Source organism: Monodon monoceros, unplaced genomic scaffold (genome assembly GCF_005190385.1).
Source record: "Monodon monoceros isolate NGI ecotype Baffin Bay Population unplaced genomic scaffold, NGI_Narwhal_1 Super_Scaffold_6, whole genome shotgun sequence".
Lineage (NCBI taxonomy): Eukaryota > Metazoa > Chordata > Mammalia > Artiodactyla > Monodontidae > Monodon > Monodon monoceros.
In genome coordinates this window covers 24,043,448-24,066,923 of record NW_021703783.1, presented here as the reverse complement: position 1 = coordinate 24,066,923, position 23,476 = coordinate 24,043,448, and the positions used below count along the sequence as shown (strand labels likewise).

Below are 23,476 nucleotides of genomic sequence, written 5' to 3'. Positions count from 1 at the left end.
CCTCCCACCTAAGGTCACTTTATTAAGTTATAGTTCTTTTTTTTTTAAGATTTTTTTTGATGTGGACCATTTTTAAAGTCTTTATTGAATTTGTTACAATACTGCTTCTGTTTTATGTTTTGGTATTTTGGCCACGAGACATGTGGGATCTTAGCTCCCCGACCAGGGATCGAACCCACACTCCCTGCACTGGAGGGCAGTCTTAACCACTGCACCACCAGGGCAGTCCCAAGTCATAGTTCTTAACCAGGGATTCGGCTGCATTACCTGTGTCATCTTTGTTTCACTAGCCAGAGCTGGATGCGGGGAGTATGATGGAAGACCTGGACTGCTAGGAGGTGGCCTTTTCCCCTCTCTGCTCTGGACAGGCTCTGGGCACAAGACTGAGCTACTGCTGACAGTTTTCTCTCCTTGGTCCCACAGGGCCCCTGTCCAGTGTACCACTGATTCTTCTCTGGACAGGACCTCCCCTGAAGGCAGAGGTATCTAATGGGGGTTCTGATGCCTCCCCTCAGCTCCTCCTTTCTCCTGAGTCCACCCAGATAGCTTTGGTTTCAACACAAATGAACACGTAGCTCTTATAGCTACATTACTATTTTGACTTTCCAAATCCACCCTTCTGGTATAAATATGAATATCACAGATGCTACAAGAGTAAGTGGTTGTCAGAGAAAGACAAATACTGTATGATTTCTCTTATATGTGGAATCTAAAAATACAACATACTAGTGGTTACCAGTGGGGAGAGGGAAGAGGGAGGGGCTATCGAGAGGTAGGGGGCTAAGAAGTACAAACTGTTATGTATAAAATAAGCTACAAGGATATACTGTACAACACAGGGAATATAGTCAATATTTTATAACTAAATGAAGTGTAACCTTTCAAAATTATGAATCACTATACTCTACACCTGTAACTTATATAATATTGACCAGCAACTATACTTCAATTAAAAAATAAATTTGAAGTTTTTTAAAGGTTAAAAAAAGGAATGAGTAAGTGGTTATCACAGTATTACATTCCTGCAAGATTTAGACATAAACAGTTGAATATTAAAAATGGAGGTTAGAGCAATAAGCTCCAGAGCATGTGTAGATTTAAAATTTAGAAGGCTTTTGTCCACTCAGCTTATTCATTACGCCTCTGTGGTCACTAGAATATGAATGTTCTGTTATTTTCCTTAACAAGAGGGTGATTTCATCACAGCATTTGATTTCTTATGTCAAAAATAATCATTATCCCCCCTCAAGTCTTCTTAAATATAATTTTGACTTACAATTCAGTAACTAAGATCAAATAAATTATGTCTTCCCCTGTTGTGGCTGTGGACATGGACATGTCCGCTCTTCCAGAGGCTGGTTGTCAGAGTGAGTAGGTGGGCCACCTGCAACCATTTATTGAAACAGAATAATTGACAAAGAACACACGTTCCACGCAGCATATCCTGCTGCATCCCTGCAGACTGTAGAATACTCGTGTTGGCGTTTATCTGGCAAAGGGACTCAGGGGTGAGATTTCTGGTCTAGCTCAGCAGTGCCTTACTCGGTAACCTCCAAATTGCTGGGTCATATCTGCTCTGTGGGTTTCTGCTACAAAACTAAGAGGCAGCAAAGGGCTGAAATCAGCCCCCCCATGCACACAGTTGACCTTGCCTTGGGATCCCAAAGCCACATGGACTGTGGGGAAAGGACAGGCGTTGGGGTGAATCAGACCTCAGTTTGAAACCCTTGTTTCTCACTAATTGGATCAACTTAGATAAGTGTCTTAAGCCCTCTGAGCTTCAATTTCCTCATCTATAAACTGGGGATAATTACCTACATTGTAATATTATCATGAAATGTCAGTGGGACAGTCTCAGTCAAATGTCTGGCATATGGTGTGTGCTTGAGAGATGCTTGTTTTTCCTTTACTCTCTAGCATTTGCAGCTTACCAGGTGACTTTTATTTCCCCCTCTGTATGAGTCTCTCCAATAGCACGTGTGTAATAATTTACACATTGAACATGACCTTAGAAGAGATCTTGTCTTGCCCCTACCTTTCATCTCTCTAGTCTTCCTCACTTTTTTTTTAAATACACGTTTCTAGTGCTTTTTCCATTTTTGTTCAGAACCACAGAGAGAGAGGAAGAAACTTCATTCTCTACTTCTCCCATGTCTCCATAAATTCCTGTAATAGTTTCATTCTAATCAGGAAAAGTTTTATTGAACAACATTTTTCTAATTTACTTAATTCCCTTAACTCCTTACTAGTACTTGATTATTAAAATGAATGGTGACATTCACAGAAAAATAGACAAAATGAAAAGGCAGAGGACTTTGTACCAGATGAAGGAACAAGATAAAACCCCAGAAAAACAACTAAATGAAGTAGAAGTAGACAACCTTCCAGAAAAAGAATTCAGAATAATGATAGTGAAGATGATCCAGGACCTTGGAAGAAAAATGGAGGCAAAGATCGAGAAGATGCAAGAAATGTTTAACAAAGACCTAGAAGAATCAAAGAACAAACAAACAGAGATGAACAATACAATAACTGAAATGAAAAATACACTTGAAGGAATCAATAGCAGAATAACTGAGGCAGAAGAACGGATAAGTGACCTGGAAGACAGAAAGGTGGAATCCACTGCTGCGGAACAGAATAAAGAAAAAAGAATGAAAAGAAATGAAGACAGCCTAAGAGACCTCTGGGACAACATTAAACACAACAACATTCACATTATAGGGGTCCCAGAAGGAGAAGAGAGAGAGAAAGGACCAGAGAAAATATTTGAAGAGATTACAGTCGAAAACTTACCTAACATGGGAAAGGAAAGAGCCATCCAAGTCCAGGAAGCGCAGAGAGTCCCAGGCAGGATAAACCCAAGGAGAAACACGCCAAGACACATAGTAATCAAACTGACAAAAATTAAAGAAAAAGAAAAATTATTGAAAGCAGCAAGGGTTTTCCAACAAATAACATACAAGGGAACTCCCATACGGTTAACAGCTGATTTCTCAGCAGAAACTCTACAAGGCAGAAGGGAGTGGCATGATATACTTAAAGTGATGAAAGGGAAGAACTTACAACCAAGATTACTCTACCAGGCAAGGATCTCATTCAGAGTGAATGGAGAAATTAAAAGCTTTACAGACAAGCAAAAACTAAGAATTCAGCTCCACCAAACCAGCTCTAAAACAAATGCTAAAGGAACTTCTCTAAGTGGGAAACACAAGAGAAGAAAAGGACCTACAAAAACAAACCCAAAACAATTAAGAAAATGGTCATAGGAACATACATATTGATAATTACCTTAAACGTGAATGGATTAAATACTCCAACCAAAAGACACAGGCTCAGGCTTCCCTGGTGGCGCAGTGGTTGAGAGTCTGCCTGCCGATGCAGGAGACACGGGTTCGTGCCCCGGTCCAGGAAGATCCCACATGCTGCAGAGCGGCTGGGCCCATGAGCCGTGGCCGGTGAGCCTGCGCGTCCGGAGCCTGTGCTCCGCAACGGGAGAGGCCACAACAGTGAGAGGCCCGCGTACCACCAAAAAAAAAAAAAAAACTAAAACAAAAGACACAGGCTCACTGAATGGATACAAAAACAAGACCCATATGTATGCTGTTTACAAGAGACCCACTTCAGACCTAGGGACACATACAGACTGAAAGTGAGGGGATGGAAAAAGATATTCCATGCAAATGGAAATCAAAAGAAAGCTGGAGTAGCAATACTCACATCAGATAAAATAGACTTTAAAATAAAGAATATTACAAGAGACAAGGAAGAACACTACATAATGATCAAGGGATCAATCCAAGAAGAAGATATAACAATTACAAATATATATGCACCCAACATAGGAGCACCTCAATGCATAAGGCAACTGCTAACAGCTATAAAAGGGGAAATTGATAGTAACACAATAATCGTGGGGGACTTTAACACCTCACTTACACCAATGCACAGATCATCCAGACAGAAAATTGATAAGGAAACAAGCTTTAAATGACACAATAGCCCAGATAGATTTAATTGATATTTATAGGACATTCCATCCAAACACAGCAGATTACACTTTCATCTCAAGTGCACATGGAACATTCTCCAGGAGAGATCACATCTTGGGTTACAAATCAAGCCTTGGTAAATTTAAGAAAATTGAAATCATATCAACATCTTTTCCGACCACAACGCTATGAGATTAGAGATCAATTACAGGGAAAAAACGTAAAATAAATGGTGTTTTTTGCACTAGACTGATATTTTCCAATCATGCCTCCTCTAAAGTGTCTTTTAAAAGATTTTTGCTTTTATTTTTCTTTAAACATTTAAAACACACCCTGAATGTGACACATATTTCCAAATAAAATTATGAAATAGTTCATTCTCACTTGAGTAAAACAATATGAGAGTTTCCCTCTTCACCTGGTTTGATCCTGAAACAACATAATTGTGTGCTCTTGTGAAGATAAGAAGTTTCAATCCCAGGATCTATTGCTGGCAGGAAGATTTAGACTATTGATTAAAAATAAATCAAACAAAAAACTCTGCAAAAAACTGAAGTCCACAACCAAGGACCAGAAATCCAAAGTGTTGTTTTATGAATGTTCTTATTTTAATCTCCCTTCGGCTCTGCGTTCATTAATGCATCTGGCAAAGTTCCTCAGTGAAGAAAGCTTGGCGTGGGAAAAGCAGTGTTGAAATTGGCTCAGAGAAGATAGAGTGTACAAATCTACTTTTGTCTCCGAGGAGGTATAATTTCTTCATTCATTTCCCCTTTAAAAACTTTTTCCATGTGCACTTATGAGTAAATTTTAGGGCACATGAAAATGAGGAAGTGATATCACCAGCTTGAACCAAGGAGTGTGTGGGTTGGCAGCCATGCTCTTGAGATCCTGAACCAAAGCTATTTTCTCTCCCAATTTGGCTTATTTCGTTGATTTCAGACCAGGGAAGAAAAAAGCTGCAAGTGGTACCTTTCCATGCTTACATGTGAGATGCGAATTGTGTTTATGTCATGGGTGGACTGTCCTTCAGCCTCTCGTAGTGTGGCACTGTGGCCACTGGGCCTAACTTAGGGTCCTGGTTGACTATATGATCATCAAGGAATTTGGCACTTGCGACTGAGGCTCTGAGAATCAGCTTTCAATTTTTCTTATTCTCTTTACCCTTGAGACTATCCCAAGATTCCTCTTGCCTCCTGCGTTACTGAAATGGAGTTCAGATTCTAGATCTTGTTGGAATCATTAAGAAGTGGTCTGTTGCATTTCATATTGTAAGAGCAGTAAAAATTCAAAACTTTCTCCTTTCCAACTGCTGAGAGATTGGTCTCAATATCATTTGCCAGATAAAAGCTCTCTTAGACTGGTATTTGTCTTTACTGTTTTCATACAACATTTAGAATTTTCTATAATTTCAGTGGCCTCAAAAAAGGATGGCTCACCCAAGGGCTGAAACTTAATGGAAATACAACAATGCAAGGATGGGACCAAGTCAGGAGTGGTCTGGAGCCAGATCCTGATAGCTCACAAAAGCCAGTGTTCTGACCCTTCTTTAGAATCCACATCTCTGCTTCCATCCGCACCGCATGCTCTTCCAGTGTGGTCTATTAGTCAGAGCCCTGGCAGGATACACAGTGCACGGCCCATGGGGTGATTGAAGAGTTTATGAAGGGACCTTTGCAGTGATGTGGGCAGAGTGGAGCTAACATGCCAAGGGACACCTACCAGATGGCCTGAAGGGTCAGAGGAGGGAACTGTCACCAACACCAGGTGAGAGCTGTGACCATGGAGAGGATCCCCAGACAGGAGCTGTGCCTGGAGACAGGCAAACTGAGCTACTGTCAGACAGATGTGAAGCAGGGAGGGGCTGTAAAATTCAAAGGAAAATATAGACAATAGTGAAGGTCAAGTAGACAGGAGGGCAACCCAGGGGGGGAAAAAGAAGTTCAAGGTACATTTGTGCAGAGCTTAGACAGAATCCCATTGGCCCAAACAGCCATTTCTCTCTCTCTACTTCTGGCTTGCCCCTTCCCATGCTGGTCTTGAGCTAGTGTTCTGAGACCAGTTCTCCATCCATTTCATGCAGTCTGTATTATCATCATTTGGGAGCATCTAAGGGCTTGTGTAGATTCAGAGCTCATGATGTTTTAAATAAACCTGAGCCTCTGATTTGCTCAAGTGGAGACTCACCGATGCATTTCCTCTGGACAGTAATAGGGGTTTGGGGCTTCAAAAAATTCTTAAAATATACAGAAGCTGCACAGGGAGAGCCCAGGTTCCGTTCTGCAGGAAGGAGACCTGAAGTCCTGTGCAGCCTTGAAGAAAGTTTCTCACAGAAATAACACAGTACAACTGCTGATTTGCGGTTGTAGCAATTGTGAAGGACCCAAAGGTCTCAGGCATTTGAGTTTACAACAAGGATAATAATATTCAGCTCCACAGAATTGTTGTGAAGATTAAATAGAATTTTTTAAGCTGGCATAAGTTTGGGTTGCCTGCTACAGGGTGGCAATTTGGGAGTCACTTAGCAAGAGAATGATCCTAGCTCACTGCCCGGCACCCCCAGCTGAGTAACTGGGATTCAGAACAAGAGATGAGGCAGTACTGTGCAGTCAGATAAAGCAATGGGGATTTAAATTGATTAAATAACTTGCCTTCCTCAATTAAAAAGAATTTCCATCATAATAATAACAGTGATAAATTATTGACTATTTTAATACATTGAAATAGTCACAAAATTAAAATTGAACTTCAATAATGTGAAAGATGTCACTTTTCCTAAGCAGAAATGTCCCACGACCTTGCGAGACCAAGTAGTAGTTAGTAGCAATGAATGCAATTAGAGAGACATAGAAGGTATGCACGTATCCTGATTAAAAGTACCTCACTGCTGTCGGTCAGCTCTGTCAGACCCTTGTGAGATACTTTGGATGTTCAAGGACTTCTCACCCCAAATTAACACTGCAAATACTGTGTTTCAGAGGGTTACCAAAAGTACAAGTTTTCCTTAGTGAGAAGTCTCTAAAATGAACCTCAGTGATGTATATGCAACTTCCATCACTAATCTTTCTTATTGCAACACAGTTTGCTGAATGCCAATTATGTATGTGCCAGGTACCTGGATAAATCTAAGTGAGACGGTGACTCCCATCAAGGAAGGCATAGTCTAGTGGAGGAAGTGGACCCAAAAACAGATGAGAAAAGAGGGCCTGGTAAGTTGTCAGCTTGGAAATGCCTTACTCCCAGGGCTGACGAGGGAGCTTTACTGTCGTCAGCTCCCCTGAAATTGATAAATTAGATGCAGACAGCTAGAGTCTAGAGCTGCCAAATACATCCTTAGGATTGAAATATAACCGTGCTCTACGCAGGACTGTAAGAACATGCTGACTGCGCTGTATTATTTATCTGAAACCTGTTTAGAGGTGAGAGAAAATATGATGACGGGAATGATGGTAATAATTACTATAATGAGGCCTGCTCTCTGCTGCTCTGGAAGGAAGCGCCTGCAGTAGATGTCGTCTGGGTTGAGTGGGACAGGGAGGCATCCTCTTCTCATGACCACTCATCCACACACTGCTGGCCACGTGCACATGCGTGTATCTGTGTGTGTATCTGTCTGTGTGCTTGTGTATGTGTCCTCACCTATGACTTGTTCTTTGAAAAGGAAGCCGGGAGTAGGAAGGGGATGGGATAAACCAGAAGCGACCAGGCTAGACGCAGATTCTGGAGCTGGTGCTCCTCTGAGGTAGTTTATGTTTCTGAGAAGCTCACTGCTTTTTCATTAGCGGCTCTCAGATGCGTGACTGTGCTGATGGTGGCCGCGTGATTCTCTGGGCGCCCTAAGAGGTATGTTAAGGGATTTTTATCTCTTTGCAGCTCAGGGGAATGCTTTTCTGTATCCTCCCGAGCCAGGAAAAAAGTCAAGACTAACACCTATCAGAGTGAATCTATCACACATTTTTCCTACAGATACAATAGGTATCAGTAACCTCTTTTTTGTTTTTGATCATCAAATTAAAACTCAGAGAAGTAAATTAATTTGTCTGAAGTTGCACAGTTAATCAGACAAATAATGTGTATTATTATTATTGGCTGTATTATTAGCTGTTTTAATTCTCATGTCTCTTCACCCCCTAGTGTATTTGGAATAAGTTTCCATTTGCCTCTTTTCCTAGAAATGAATGCAGTCTGTGTACTTTGGAAAATGCCACGCATTTTCTCTTTTTCCCCCCACTCTTATTTTGTTTGCGTTTCATCTGTATCTGTTAGGCTGAAATAAGCTATAAATTATTTAGCCAACTTTGTCACATCTGTGACCCACAGGACGCAAAATTGGATTCTCTCCCAGTCTTTCTCATTCTAGGAAATTCAGCCATGTTAATGACATATTTTTTCCCTAACTTTACAACTTTCTGCTTGGCTGATCAACTTGCAGTTTAAAGAAATATATTCTTGAATATTTTCTATCTCTCTTGACTGAATGGGGAGGAGAGAAGATTATCATCAGTTTAATTTGAGACTCAAGAATTTTTTTCATGAATGTTATTTTTCTTGAGATAAATAGTGAAACTTTTTCACTGAGTTCATTGAGTTTGGGCACTGTGCCACTGTCTTCAGTTGAATGTTTTGAAAACAAAGTAAAACACCGCATAAGACAGCCCCTCTGGTAGCAATGCGGAGTGGTAGGCTCTAAGCTCACAACCCCAATGACGTGGACTTTCTCTCTGATCAAGAAACCTTTGTGTTGATCCCGCTGCGCTGAGCTGTGAGCCTCACTTACCTCATTTAATAGTTGACACAGGGAAGGGCTAATTTCATTCCTGCTCAAGGTGACTAATGGTGGCAGGGCCACAACTGGAACATGGACATCAGCTGCTGGACACTGACTTGCTTTTCTTTCTATGCATGTGGGACCCTTTACTCCATCCTTGTTGCCTGCAGGTAAAAGTCAACTCCACACAGAGCGTACAACACCCTGATGGTTTGTCACCTGCCAACATGTCCAGGGTTATTCCCTGCTTTGTACATTCTGTATCTTCTGCCCGAATGCACCTCGCTGTGACCCCCTCCCCCTCCCCAAGCCCACCACATCTACCTTGTGAGCATTCATTCAATTTTCAACCCCAGATTGTCCCCCCTCCACCAGGAAGCCCTCTCTGTCCTCTCCCCTTCTCACAACCAGTTTTCTCTCTCACATGGAACATTTATTCATTTATTGATTTATTCAACAAATATTTCTAAACACTCACTAAGTGTCAGGCACTGAGCTGAGCACAAACCACACGCCACTGAACACAACTGAGCAGCTCCTGTCCTCATGGAGCTTACAGTCTGCTGGAGACATTAATTAAAGACAGTGAGCACACAGATAAATACGTAATCACAACTGGGATGAGGGCCAGGAAGGGAATAAAGGCCGTGCCTGGAGCCTGCAGCCCCATCTCCGCACCTCCAGCAGCGGCGGCAGCTCTCGGGACCGCCTGCTGCAGGGGCTCCAGGACTGGGGAGGGAGGAGCCCGAGGGCCTCTGTGCTCCCTGGACACCGGCTCCTCCCAACCTACTGGCTCCCCAGCTCGGGCTTCTGCTGAGTAAAGGCCGGAAACATACGACACTACAGTGAGGAAGGGCCTTCGGTCAGGCAGCAAGGGGTGACACTGGGGGTGTGAAGGCGACGCCTCTTTCAGATCCGCAGTGAGGGCTGATCTCCAATAACCGCAATGAGGTAGGGAGGCGCCTCACGGGGTAAAACACGATCCAGGGACCTGGATGGTGACCTGGTCAGAATTCTCTTAACCCCTGCCCTTGCCTTCATGCTTAGGATTAATTAATAGGGGGTATTACATTCTCTTTACAAATCTTTCCGGGAAGACACATGAATACTTTTGTAAAAGTATTGCAGTTTTTGAAAAGTGTCCAGAAAAGTCAACTATCTCTGAAAACTAAAAGTGCACCTATAAAAAGAGAACATCAATAATAGGCTCAGAGCTCATGAGCAACGCTTGACATGATGCTCACTCTCTAGGGTTTATTTTCAGCTTTGTCAAGAAATATTTGCACCATTGTAAAGCAATTATACTCCAATAAAGTTGTTAAAAAAATTTGCCTTCATATTACAGAATTCTTATGAGGGTGTTTGTTCTTTTAAAAATCCTATAATCTTTAAATTCTTGGACTGAAATATACTCTGTAAACTGAAAGAAAAATCTAAATTACAAAGATAGCTTGCAGTTTTTAAATATAATGAACTTGTTACTTCTCACCTGTTTTATTCCTTCAATTTAAGTGGGTCATAGAAAATACAACATTATTGTATCCATTTGAGTTGAAGGCTTGTTATGCAAAATTTTTTCTTCTTCTTTCATCTTTTAATTCTAAAGAGTGTGGTTACTCTAGGTAAAAAATGAGATCATTACTTACGTTCCCTTACTTTTAAAGGAAATTGTCCAAATCATATTTGTTCATATGGAATTGCTCTTAGAAACTTTGTTATTCAATATTTTGTAGTCAGCAAAACAAAGTTTTTAATAAAATCCAGGTGACAAATGTCTCAAGATGTTTGAAATCTTTTACTTTGTCTACTTAAAATATTAGTAGTTGAATTAGGGAATCTTATTTATGTTTTTGAAATTCTTTTGTTTAGTCTTTCACAATTATTAAAAGTAATAGGCTATTTAAAATGTTTATAAGAAAAAATTTAAAACTGTAACATGGAAAGTTCTATTTGCTTTTTCCCTTAAACTTCTTTTAAAAAGAAAAAAGTAATACCATCCAATACATTTAGGTTTGTTTTAAATAGGCATTCCTTCAAATACGTCTATTTGGAAATACACACTAGCTTTTACAGTGCCCATTACAACATATTATTAGTAATAAATAGAAATATTTTATGTTAACTATAAGGGACAAAAATCTTTACAAATTAATATATACAGTGTAAGAGAAAGGTGTTCTGTCAGTTTAATGATTTATTGTAATGAATTTTGATTCCAAAAAATTTCATGGAATAAATGCTTGCTTACTGGCTTATTTGGAAAGATGCTAAAAACACCTCAGCTCAAATGATCTCCCTCATTGGTGCCCCACATTTCACTATTTGCATTTAATTTTCTTCATGCTAAGCTTTGCCTCTCCTGGTGGGCTTTGTGTGGGGCTTTTTTCCTTCTTCTTCTTTGTTGTTTTTGTTTGTTTTGCTTTTAATGTGTTCTGTTTCTGAGACAAGAGTAATTCTCCATGATGCCTTAGTGAGCTTGATCCCACCCAGCTGCTTTGCTCCCTGGAATGAGTTGCCTGGGGGCACAGGGACTCTAAAAGGAGCCAGACCAAGAAGCAGGATGGCTGTAGGGCCAGCCCAGAATAAGGAGTAATGGTCACTGATCATGTTAGGCAAATAGCAGATGTTCTGGGTGGCAAATGTGTGTCAGGGGTACATGCGAATATTTCCATGAGCCAGAGGTTTTAGCCTGAGGGCTTTCTCTAATGAATTCAGCACACTGATCAAAAGGTTTACATTGGTCTACTTTATTCATTCCTTCAATGAGAAGTTGAAAATGAAAGAGATGGTTAAATGCTGACTGAAGTGGAATTAAACCCAGATTAATTTGTCCTCCACTATTGTGTGTTTCAGAGATTGGAGCACAGGGAAGTTTTGGTGGGCTTGTTGTTCCTGGTTTTCCCGTTCATCCCAGCCAGCAACCTCTTCTTCAGGGTGGGTTTCGTGGTGGCCGAGAGAGTGCTATACATGCCTAGGTAATTACTGCTCCTGGATTCCTCTTTATGAGACCAACACTGATGGCTCCAGAGAGACCGTTCTTTGTGTGTATGCCAGATCTTTGCGGTGTTTATTACCCCAGCTTTAAAAACAGCCAAAGAGGAAGTTGGATGAGAATATTGACCAGAGTATATTCAGAATTTTAGCAGCAATCATTTACCACGACTTCTTTGTTCAAGTATCTGTTTATTAAACATAATTATAGTAACTTTCTAGAAATATTTGTTGATTTGGATAAATTATTAACTGTGTTAAGTAGCATGATTTTAATTAACTTCTATCTTCTTTCTCTCTCTTTCTTTGTTCTTTAATTTAAAAATAGGAACAATCTGAAGGAAACTTGTCCTTGAGAAAAAAATTGGTTAAAATTATAAAGGGCATTCAGACTTGTATGATTACATAATGCCACTTAGCTCTGAATATTTGAATCCTGCTGAAGCTTGTCTGTTCTCTAGTCTTATTCAAATGTCAGCATTCCAAGGCCTGTTTCTTTTCAAAAGCCTGAAAATGTCTCTGAAATGGTTCTGCCGGTTATCCATTGTGTGACCTTGAGTAGCACATGAAGATTTTTTTTTTTTGCACCCATGTTTTCTCATTTTTAAAATAAGGGTTTTAGCTTCCTAAAATTAAGTAATTTGATGAATTATACATAAGAATGAACTTTTTTTTTAATTTTTTTAAGACCTTTTTATTTTTTATTTTATTATTATTTTTTTTTTGGCCACACCACGCGGCATGTGGGATCTTAGTTCACCGACCAGGGATCGAACCCATGCCCCTTGCATTGGAAGGCAGAGTCTTAACCACTGGACCACCGGGGAAGTCCCAAGAATGAACTTTTCTAAAAGGCAACAAAATAAATACAGTAAACCAAAATATTATCAGGAAATTATTCATTTTTATTTCTTCATTTTGAGTTAGAAATTTAAGTTAATTTTAAACTTAATTTAAATGAGATTAATTTAAGTATTAAATAGTAAAATTTATTTCATTTATGGATATTGAGTTAGAAATTTTAAAATGCATATAATTAGAAATGAATTTCATAACCTTCGATTCCCCCCAAAGTAAGTATCTAACAGCTTTCTTAAGACTTAACAGCATCTTGTTTTGACTTAGTTAAGGAGAGGGTGGCCCTTAATTTTCTTTATGTGTCTACAGCACAGTTTGGGAAGGAGATTATTTCTTGATAAAAACTATTTGATGAAGACAAAAATACGAAATTTCTTTGAGTTCTATATTGACTTAAAATAATAAGCTTATGAGGGCTTTCCAGTACTGAGGAATATGGAGGGCAAAGGAGGACCTCAGTGTCTGTTCTAGATGTGTTTTTGCTTAAAGCAGCTGAGTCAGGTTTTGTCTGTAGGACTCCTGATTCCAAGTGGAATCTGTATTTATTCTTCACTTAACAGATATTCACAGAGCATCTGTCCCAGGCATGCTCTACTACAATCTGAGGCTGCAAAAATAAGTGAATCTCAGGTTTTTTCCCCTCAAAGAGTTTATTAACTGCTGATTAAAAAGAAAATGGTGTCTTCCACTCTAATCATTTAACAGATCTGCATATTCTTTAAAATAGTATCATACTCAGTAAACATTAATTGTATCAAAACTTTTATTGAACCTTTATTATAGGTCAGTCTCTATGCTAAGCATGTTATATTTATTTTATCAGTTAATTCATGCCGTATGTGGTGGTTCACAGCATGTTCCTGCAGTCAGAGTGTGACCTGAGTGTGATGTCACAAAGCCTCTGTTTCCTCGTCTGTGTCAAATGAAGATAATAGCACCCAACTCAGTGAGATTTTAATGGCATTAAATGAGATGGCCATTTATAGAAAATGTTTTGTATAAAAAACTTATAAAATGCTTTATATTGTACATTTTCAATAAGTAGCAAGTGTTATCGTTGATATCAGCTTTCTGATGTAGCTAATACCATTATACCCATTTTACAAAAATAAAGCCTGGGCTCTGAGAGGTTAAATGACTTGCCCAAGTGACATAGCTAGTAAGTGGCAAAGCAGTGGAATAGAGATCCTTGTCTGCTGACAGATCTGGCACCTTCCAGGTTATATTGCTTCTCTGATGGTAACGTCTCCTCAATTGAAAAAGATGAAGAAAATACGAACACAGGAAAGTACTTTCAGCTCAACTCCATTTGGAAATCAGCGCAGGATACTTTCAAGAGTCCTGAGATCTGAATCCACAGCACTTGGTGTTCTGAGTGCATGTGTGGTAAGATTTTCTAATCCAAGTACAAGAGAAAATTTTTTGAGGACATAAAGGGCTGGAATTTTAAACAAGGGGTTAAATTTCATTCTTCTGGAAGAGAGCCTCAGGTAAACATTATAGAAGCCCATAATATTGTCATCAACCGTTTGTGAGCTGTCTTATTGAAAGTCAGGGATTTCTGTCGCCCAGGTAGGTGTGTCCTCCAAACACCCACAGAATCATGCCAGCTGTGGCTCTTCCTGTGCTGCCATATCTTCAATAGACCTTTTTGTGACTCCATTTCTTTTCTCTAAAACAGGCAAAGTCATGCCCTGCCCTTTTTCCACTAGGAATAAGCTGATTTGGATTAAAATAAAAGTTTGAAATATAAAGAAAACATCAATATTACCAAGAGCAGGTGCCTGCCTCTCAGAACCTATTTGGATTTTGCTGCATTTGGCAAACTTGGTGCAGAGTCATCCAAAATCAATTTCAGGAAACCGGTCTTCATTAAAAAGATGGCTGTCCTTTTCTCTCCAAGTTCCCGCATCTGTGCATCATCGTGCTGATGTCAAGCACCCATCATTTTCCGAGGGTTTGTCTTTACTGCCCAGCGTCTCCTGGATTCATATCCATATCATCACTGTGCCCAGCCAGGCCTCTTTCCCCCTCCAGAGCCGTGGTCTTGGCAGATGCCAAGGCCATGTGACTAAGAAGTGGAAGTGTCTTCTGCCCCTTATAGATGGTCCTGGAGGCTGAGAAAGAGGGCACGTCACTAGTCCAGGTACACAGCTCTGAGCACAAACCTGAGAGTTTAACTCAAATTTGGGGGAACTGGGGTTGGAGGAAGCCGAGGAGTTTTTGAGAGAGCCATTGTACCTCTCACAAACCCCAGCCTTCCTTCACAGTCATTGTTGTAAGTAGCACCATAAGGGAGCTGTTTTTGTTTGTTTGTTTGTTTGTTTTTTTAATTAATTAATTTATTTTTATTTTTGGCTATGTTGGGTCTTCGTTTCTGTGCGAGGGCTTTCTCTAGCTGCGGCAAGGGGGGGCCACTCTTCATCGCGGTGTGCAGGCCTCTCACTATCATGGCCTCTCTTGTTGCGGAGCACAGGCTCCAGATGCGCAGGCTCAGTAGTTGTGGCTCACGGGCCTAGTTGCTCCGCGGCATGTGGGATCCTCCCAGACCAGGGCTCGAACCTGTGTCCCCTGCATTGGCAGGCGGACTCTCTACCACTGTGCCACCAGGGAAGCCCCAAGGGAGCCGTTTTAATTATGGTGCTGGATTCCATTGTTATCTAAAATTGTGCAGCTGAGTCAGAAATCAAAACCTCTGTGGGGAAACTTCTGTGCTGTGGCTTTAGAGAGTTTCTAATGACTTCATCGGAGGCAGTTTATACATGCTGACAGTTTTCATGAAAATGGGGACTTTTCTCCAAAAAAGATTTTACTCAGCAGAGACCAGCCTCCCCCATCTCAGTGGAGAATGGTAGACAGTTGGGTAAGGAGCTGCTGGAATCTTCCTCAGGGCTGCAGAGAATGTTGCAGATGCTGCAGGCATTCCTTGGAAGGTGCCAGAGCACCAGGTGATGCCCGGTGCATTTAATAAACCTACACGCTGGCTTCCACGATGCTGAAGGATGTGTCCAAGCCTTTTATACACACGGGAATCTCTCTGCATGGATGATTCTCTTCTCTCCTTCCATTATTGACCTTGACAAGAAAGAGCCATTCTCCATAGCATTCGTACCCAAGTGCTTTGAGGAAAACATGTACTCTGTGGCTTTCTTGAAAATTCAGATCATCATCTTTATGCAGAAAATCCATGTTGTCTTGAAAACTTCAGCAAACAAGAGCAAGATGAAATAGAAAGCTCAGTTGGTAGGTGAACTTCCTACTCATTAAATATTCAAGGTAAGGAGCCAGTTTCCAGCCTCGGGATCCCATCCATGAACACTACAGAGGTCACGTCCACCCTCACCGAAGCCCAGGCGAGTTTCCTATATTTTTGGTATTAAAATATCCCAGGGAACTGGTTTGGCCATTTTACAAGAAAAGCCCAGAACGAGTCGGACCAACAGTGCTCTTTCATCCTCTGCCTTTCTGCCTGACAATGAACAAGCCACTTAAATCTTCTAGCTTCTGTTCTCCCTCCATCCTAACCCAGCACAGACCCAAAATATCACCTGCCTCTCACTTGCACTTTGAAATCTGTGGATAAAAGGGACAGAAATGGGCACTTTATTTGGCACTGCATGGCATTAGGGTCAGAGTTTTACCACCAAAAGTAATTGGAATAATCTTTTCTTCTGGTGATAAATGCCAATTTTATGGATGTCTTTTTTGAACAGGCAGGAGAGTTTGGGGCTTAAATCATTCTTTCACAGAAGTTTTGATCTCTTATTCTTATCTCAAGAGAAGCGTATAATTTAATGGCTACTTTTTTGTGTTTTATAAAAACCACATTAGAATGCTTCAAAGGACTAAAATTTCTTAGAATCGATGAAGCAGAAATAGTTGTTGAGAGCTCTCCAATAAAGTTGTAGAATGTGATCAGAGATCCATTCACATGCCAGATTAAGGGTGATTTATTCGCTTCAGTGCCAAAGAGCAAATTCCTAAACTACTTTAAGAAAACATGAATGAGTGGAGAGGGGAAAAGAACGGACAGAAGTAAGTGAAGGCAGAACCAATAATGTGGTTGGAACTGATCAAGAAAAACTGGGATCACAGAAGGAGAAGTTAGACCACCTGTGTTTGAGGGAAGAAAGAAAATTTTTAAGTTGCCCTACTCTTAGAAAGAGATGCCATTTGTTTTGTATAGTTCCTAAGCTAATGGACACATCAGGCATGGAGAAATGGAAGACAAGTGACTCTTTTCCATATTCAATTTTGAGAAATACCTTCAGATCACACCTATTAATTCTAAATGGAATTTTTAATCTTACACAGGTTGCTATTGAAACAGTACTGCAGTATTTATTCCTCAGGATGCAAAGTGAGAAATGTCACCTCTGAAAGAACACTGCCCCTGTTATCTGACACTGGGGATCCCTACTGATGAGCCATCTATGCATATGCTCCTTCAGAGCTGCTGGAAGAGAGATGATTATTTGGGAGCGAATCAAAGTTTTGCCAAATACTCAAATCATCAAAGAAATCATTTGATATCAATAAAACCTTACTTTAGCAAATCCAGTAGAAGGAGAGCTGACCTGGGAATCAACACAGGCCAGTCTGTCCTGTGCTGCCTGGCTGTCCTGGGGGAATCACTTTCGTATCTGTAAAGCCTGAGTGTTGGCCTTGCCCGGTAATCCCCTAATGTTGCTTAGATCTTCGTGCCACAGTTGTCTCTGGACTGGCCAAACTGGGGGGTGAGGAGAGAAAGAAAGATAATGCAGTGAGTTTTTCATAAAGTTAAATCAATTCATTAAAAACATTATGAAATTATATGTTTCCTATATTTTTGGTATTAAAATATCCTTTCTCAGGCTTCCCTGGTGGCGCAGTGGTTAAGAATCCGCCTGCCAAGGCCGGGAACAGGGGTTCGAGCCCTGGTCCGGGAGGATCCCACGTGCCGTGGAGCAACTAGGCCCGTGCGCCACAACTACTGAGTGCGCTCTGGAGCTCGAGAGCCGCAACTACAGAAGCCCACGCACCTAGAGCTTGTGCTCCTCAGCGGGAGAGGCCACCACAGTGAGAGGCCCGCGCACCACAGCGGAGAGTGGCCCCCACTCACCGCAACCGGGGAAGGCCCGCGCGCAGCAAGGAAGACCCAACACAGCCAAAAATAAAAAATAAATAAAATAAAAATAAATAAATTTAAAATATCCTTTCTCTTCCTGCATGATGAGAGCAGGAGGGGATATACAGCCCTCCATTAGTTCCTCCTCTCCCACCCAACTCCCTCCTTTTGGACATTTTGCTGGTTTGGGAAATCTGAACTCCAGTTACCATAGTGCTGCATGGTCTCGAAGGTCCCATTCAGCTCCCAAGTTCAACTCTTTGTGACTTAGAATAACCTTGTGGAAAGCATGAATTTTTCCTCTTAGGAGTTGAAACACATATTCGTCCTGCTCAGTTTCAGCAAGCCGCCCAAGTAGGGGAAGGGGGACACGTCCTCTGGGGGGAGGCAGGAGCAAAGAGGAAGTTCATCTGCCACGAGGACGGGCTCTCTGAAGGGCCTGGCAGTGGGCACTAGGGGATGGTCTGGGCAGCACTGGTGTGGGGCCTCCTCCGTGAGCTGATAGGGTGTCCTCATAAGCAGCAGGAACATGTGTTGCTTAGAAGTTCCCATGGACAAGCATCAGTGAGGAGTATGTGCCAGGAGGAAATAGGAGCCTAACCACTGGGGCGGGGCAACAAGAGCGATGGCAGATGCCCCGTCCACGGGGCCACGGTGCAGGCAGCTTATCAAGAGAGGTTGCAGCCATGAGAACAGGTCAGACGTTTGTGTATCCGTATCAAGTCGTGAGGAGAGACTCAGGAATTGTGCTGAAGCCTAATATCAAAACCGGGCTCAGAGCACAGGTAAGGTTGCTCACAGGGTGACTGGTACTGAGTCCAGTGTGTCCCGCTGTCCCCCTACACTGGGTTTTCAAAAGTCCATCAGAGTTGTTCCTCAGTATACCATGGGGTAAGGATGGGAAGATTTGACTTCAATGTGTTCAACCCCTTGAGACCTGAACTCAGAAGAGGAATGAGACCTGGGAGGTAGACCTTGTCCGGTGAGGGCTACTTTCCAGGGCAGTGCCCAGGTAGGGAGGGTCCTGGGGCTGCACGGGACTTGGTAATGGTCACCAGGTCATGGTGAGGGTGAGTGCTGTATGAGTTCTTCCTTCCAGGAAGGAAGCAGCAGGGCTTTGATGAGGGACTCAACTGACTGTGTTACAAAACTGGAGATTGTAGGTCACATAGAACAGAGCAATGGTGGGAATGAGTGAGCTGAGAGGAGGTCAGTGTGCTCATGGGCTGAGGATCAGTTGGCCAATCTGTTGTGCTCGATGAATTGTGCTCAGCCAACGGCACAAAGTGAGGATAAACTTGAACAGTTATTTACTAGACTGGAATCATGGCCTTACTATTAGAGAACCCTGTTAGTTATAAAAGATGAATGTTTATGTCCGAGTCCTTAATGGAGAACAGCAAATGTCTTGGAAACCAGGATTTGAACGTAAAATTTGGAGAGTAGAATCTGAATTCAGATGAGACTAGATGGAATAATATATGTGCAAATTGCTGTAAACTATGCTAGGTAATTGCAAGTCATTATTTCAGTCTGCCTTGTACAAATGAGGAGATTGGGTGAGTCAAAGTGGAAGGAAATCAACGTAGCAGAGTATAGGCCTCTCCTTCCCAGCCCTTTTCCCCCTCCTCCTTCAGTACTATAAACCTCTGTTTCTTTTTTAACTTCATGCGCTCAAAAGTAAACAACCCCAAAGGAAAAAAAAAACTCAGCTCATGACAATGAGAACAGATTGGTGGTTGCCAGAAGCAGGGAATGAGGGGTGGGCAAAATGGGTGAAGGGGGTCAAAAGGCACAAACTTCCAATTATAAGTTAAATAAGTCCTGGGCATGTAATGTTTAGTTAATAATACTGTATTGTATGTTTGAAAGTTGCTAAGAGAATTAGATATTAAAAGTTCTCATCACAAGAAAAAGAAATCGTAACTGTGAGGTGATGTGTGTTAACTAGAGTTATTCTGGTGCTCATTTTGCAATATACAGAAATATCAAATCATGATGTTGTACACCTGACACTAATATGATGTCATATGTCACTTATATCTCAATTTTTTAAAAAAGTGAACACCCCTAACTTAGCAGGCTAGCATTTTGAAACATAAAACTGGAGGAGGTTATGAAACGTGCCCCTGGGAGTGGAGGAGAGACTAGCTTGTGGGTGTCACACACCCAGTCACCTGCCTGGAGGGTGTGAATGGATTTAAGTGTTGCCATTTCAACCTCCCTTCCATTAAGACCCCTTGTCATTATTAGTGAATCTATTTCTTTCCTTTGCTCTTGGATTCTGTGCTGGGAAATACATCTCAAACCAGTGACTTCTTCTACAAATTTTAGTAATCTTAAAATATCCTCCCCACTGTTTTAGAAACCTGGATTGTCTTGCCCTCATGAGAGTTGGGACCACCATTTTGTATGTTTGTGTTTTCTCATAATACCCAGAACAATAGATGCTTCATTAGAGAGTATTGTAGAAAATTAAAGAACACTGGACATATGACACAGCCCGTACAGTCAGGTCTGTGCTAATACAGGGGAAGAGACGAGGGGACGGCAACAACTAGTGAATTGTCCATTAATGCCTTTGCTTCAAAAGTGAAGATGCCTGACTCTAGAATATGGTGGTTTACGGAAGAAGAAATGGCAGAATTCAGGTCCTAGAGCTGAGTATACTGTACGAGGGTTGAGAAAGGTTGTTTTTCTGGCTTTTTAGAATTAGATTCAGAGTGACTTGGGAGGTGGTTGGCTTTGGCCAAAAGGCCTCTCAGGCCCAGATGGAAAATTTGTTGTGGCTACTGGAACCAGGCTGAGAGGGAAGTAAGCCAGGCTCGGGTGAAGGTGCCTGCGAAGGGAAACACTGCACCCTGAGTATGGACAGTACTCCTGGTGATAAGTCATCTTTGGGCTCGACTTGGATTGATTCATTTTTAAGTTCACTTTTGTTTCCATGTTAGTTTCCGGTACCTTCCACCGCAATGTTCAATCACACTTAGGAAGCAGCCCCTCTTACATGCAAAAATGAATAAAACAGTACTCTATCCTTAAAAACTGGCCCAAACTTCCAAACAGTTAACGCTTTATTTCTTATCAAAGTTGAATACGAAAGCCTCTTCATTATGCGTTAATTCACCGAAGAGTTTATGTTTTTCATTTCCTTCACTTTCACAAAGATAGACAGAATAGAGAAAGATTTGAAATGGATCTAAGGGAAGATTTGCTTAGTGCTTTTTGTGGTCGAGGTTTATGAACGTTCATTAACTTAAATATGTGGCCATATGTATTTCACATATGACCAGTGTACCTTGTTTTCTTCAGTATTTTGTTCTATAAAAATGATGTATGAGTCATACCTTTCAGAAGCCAACAATATCGTATAAGGTATTTTGAAGTTTTAAGGGTGTTCTTGGTGGATGCTCTTAAAAGACTTACAGTTGTCCTGTAAATTAGACAGTTTGGGTCAATCTGGACTTTGATACACTAGGTTTCTTGAGGTGTATTTACAGATCTACCACGTATTTTATTGATGTAGTAATACACACATGAACACATAGACACTGCCCTTGAGAACACTGATACCTTGTATTCAGTTCACAGAGCACACCCACATATATTATTTCATTTACTCCATGCAACAACCTTTCAAGGTAGCTGTATTTTAAGCTGCCTTGAAGGCAGGCAATATTTAGCCCTTGTAATACAAAAAACTAAGGCCCGATCAGGCTCTGTAAGTAAATCTGTCGCACAGAGCTCACCAGTGTCAGAGAAGAACCCAGCTTTCTAGACCCAGTTCTAGACTCTTTATTCTGCAATGAAATCCTTCCCCTCGCTGCAAACCCCCAAAGTCTGCACCAGAACACTTGTTCCACTACACCTAGTAGTGCTCTAGTTACCTTAGGAAGTTACTACATTTACAGGAGCCAAATACAGAGTTATCTGTTTCCACCTGGAATACATGTAAACTCTGCACCTTTCCTGCCTTCTACTCTATTTAGCAGAAAATAATGCCCTAATAATATTATTATTATCATAACATAATATTAACGCTATTTATTGTTTAGTGTGTATCATCAGTTGTGCACAGTGTAAAACTATTATTCCCTTTTACAAAATAAGAAAATTAAGAACCGGGTAATAAATAATTTGTCTGAAATCAAACAACAGTAAGTGTCAGAATTGAGAGGCAAACGGGTTTTTTTCTGATCCAGACCCTGCCTTACTTACCGCTGGAGGTCTCATAAATTTTAGAGCTGGTAGGTGAGCTGGGAGGTTGAGAGGAAGCATGTCATCTTCAAAGAGGTAAAAGAGAATTAGCAGGCTCTCAGAAGGTGAAAGCAAAGGGTTTTCCTCCCAGTTTGCTCCATAGGTAATGCCGAGAAAAGAACAGAACAAATCTATTTACGGAGAAGTAAATGTAAAGAAGCTTTTCATACCCAGCCCAGCACCCCTAGGTTGGGGAGTTAAGGAAATGCACGAGAGATACCTTTTTCTTGGAATGTGAATAAACTCTCACATCCACATGCATTCAGTCTTTTGGGAAATTTCCCCATCCATCAAATGTTTGAGATAAAAAAGAAGAGGCAAGAAATGGGAACACTAATGAACCTGGGCCAGCTTCCAGGTTCAATCTGATCTGAGGAGCCACCATTGTCTCCCTGGGGCTTCCTGTGCTATAGCGTCAAAAACCTATTTGGGGCTCATGGTTCCAGGGCTTTATTGTTTAACCATTTGGGGTCAACATCCATGAGACCAGAATAAGATCTGAAGGTCAGATAATTTGCCAGATGGGGGGTTCAACAGATCAACATGAAGTTCATTAGGGACATGTTTCATTTAAACTATCTAAATTTGGGAATTTTTTAGAGTAATAAAATAGGAAGAATGTGTCTGTCTTGTATCATTAATGCTATTTATAGATACTCTCAGTGGGTTGTTTGAGCTTGTTAAGTTAAAAGGTAGAATTTCAATTCTACTTAGTAGCAAAACACTTCTCTTTGCTGCATATAATAAAACAAAAAGTGAAGCCGTAACAAACATCATAAAATACTTGGCCCAGTCATAGAAAATTGTCATCTCTCCAGGGCTGATGTAAATGGGAAGGGGAAATGTTGTTCTTTTATCACTTAAGAGCGTGAAAGTACATTTGTACTATCTACACGACGACTAACTACTCAAAGTTCTCAAACAACAGGTTTAAACATTTTCTGTTCAAATTTGAAAGGACAGACGTTGTTGATTGATATTTCCTATTCAATTCTCTTTGGATTTGCATTTTTTAAAGGAGAGATGCAGCTTTCTTTAGTTTTTATAAGCACTGTGGGCTGAGCAGCTTGTCAGTAAAATCCATTCAAAATTGGAGATCCCTGTGGCCTGTGAACAAGAGATCATCTCTGTGCTGCTTTCTCTGGGACAGCCGTGGTGCCTCTCAAGCGTGCTTTGAAAATGTTTCTCGGTACTGAGCTAAGCCATTCAGCAGCCAGCTGGGCTCTTGGTTCTCCAGGTTATGATGTTGGCAGTTGTCAGTGGTTTACACTGACTCCTTTGGGCTCTCTGGGGAGGTCTCTGGTCAGAGCCCAGATTTTCCTTAACCAGGTTAAGCAGACCAAACTGGAGTCTGGTTTCATTTCCCTGGAGGTCAGAAAAGTATGTAGTTTCTCATTTGCTTGATTTTCCACTTTCAAAATGAGGACTTGCCCTGCCCCAGTAATGGAGAGAGCAGTCCTACCCCCCTGCAGCTGAGATCTGCAGTAAAGCAGATGTTGGAGGATG

At 41.2% G+C, this 23,476-nt stretch overlaps 1 protein-coding gene across 3 annotated transcripts in view; it reads left to right on the top strand.

Moving 5' to 3' along the window:
* The window catches only part of TMTC1 (transmembrane and tetratricopeptide repeat containing 1), a 260,748-nt gene that overhangs the window by 159,448 nt on the left and 77,824 nt on the right, over nt 1-23,476 (top strand). For 2 of the 3 annotated variants that reach the window (XM_029204345.1, XM_029204347.1), the window contains exon 9: nt 11,611-11,732. The exons of the other annotated variant lie outside the window; for it this stretch is intronic. In XM_029204345.1, the coding sequence (XP_029060178.1) occupies nt 11,611-11,732 (122 nt within the window). The remainder of the gene's footprint in view (nt 1-11,610; nt 11,733-23,476) is intronic. 3 annotated transcript variants of the gene reach the window in all.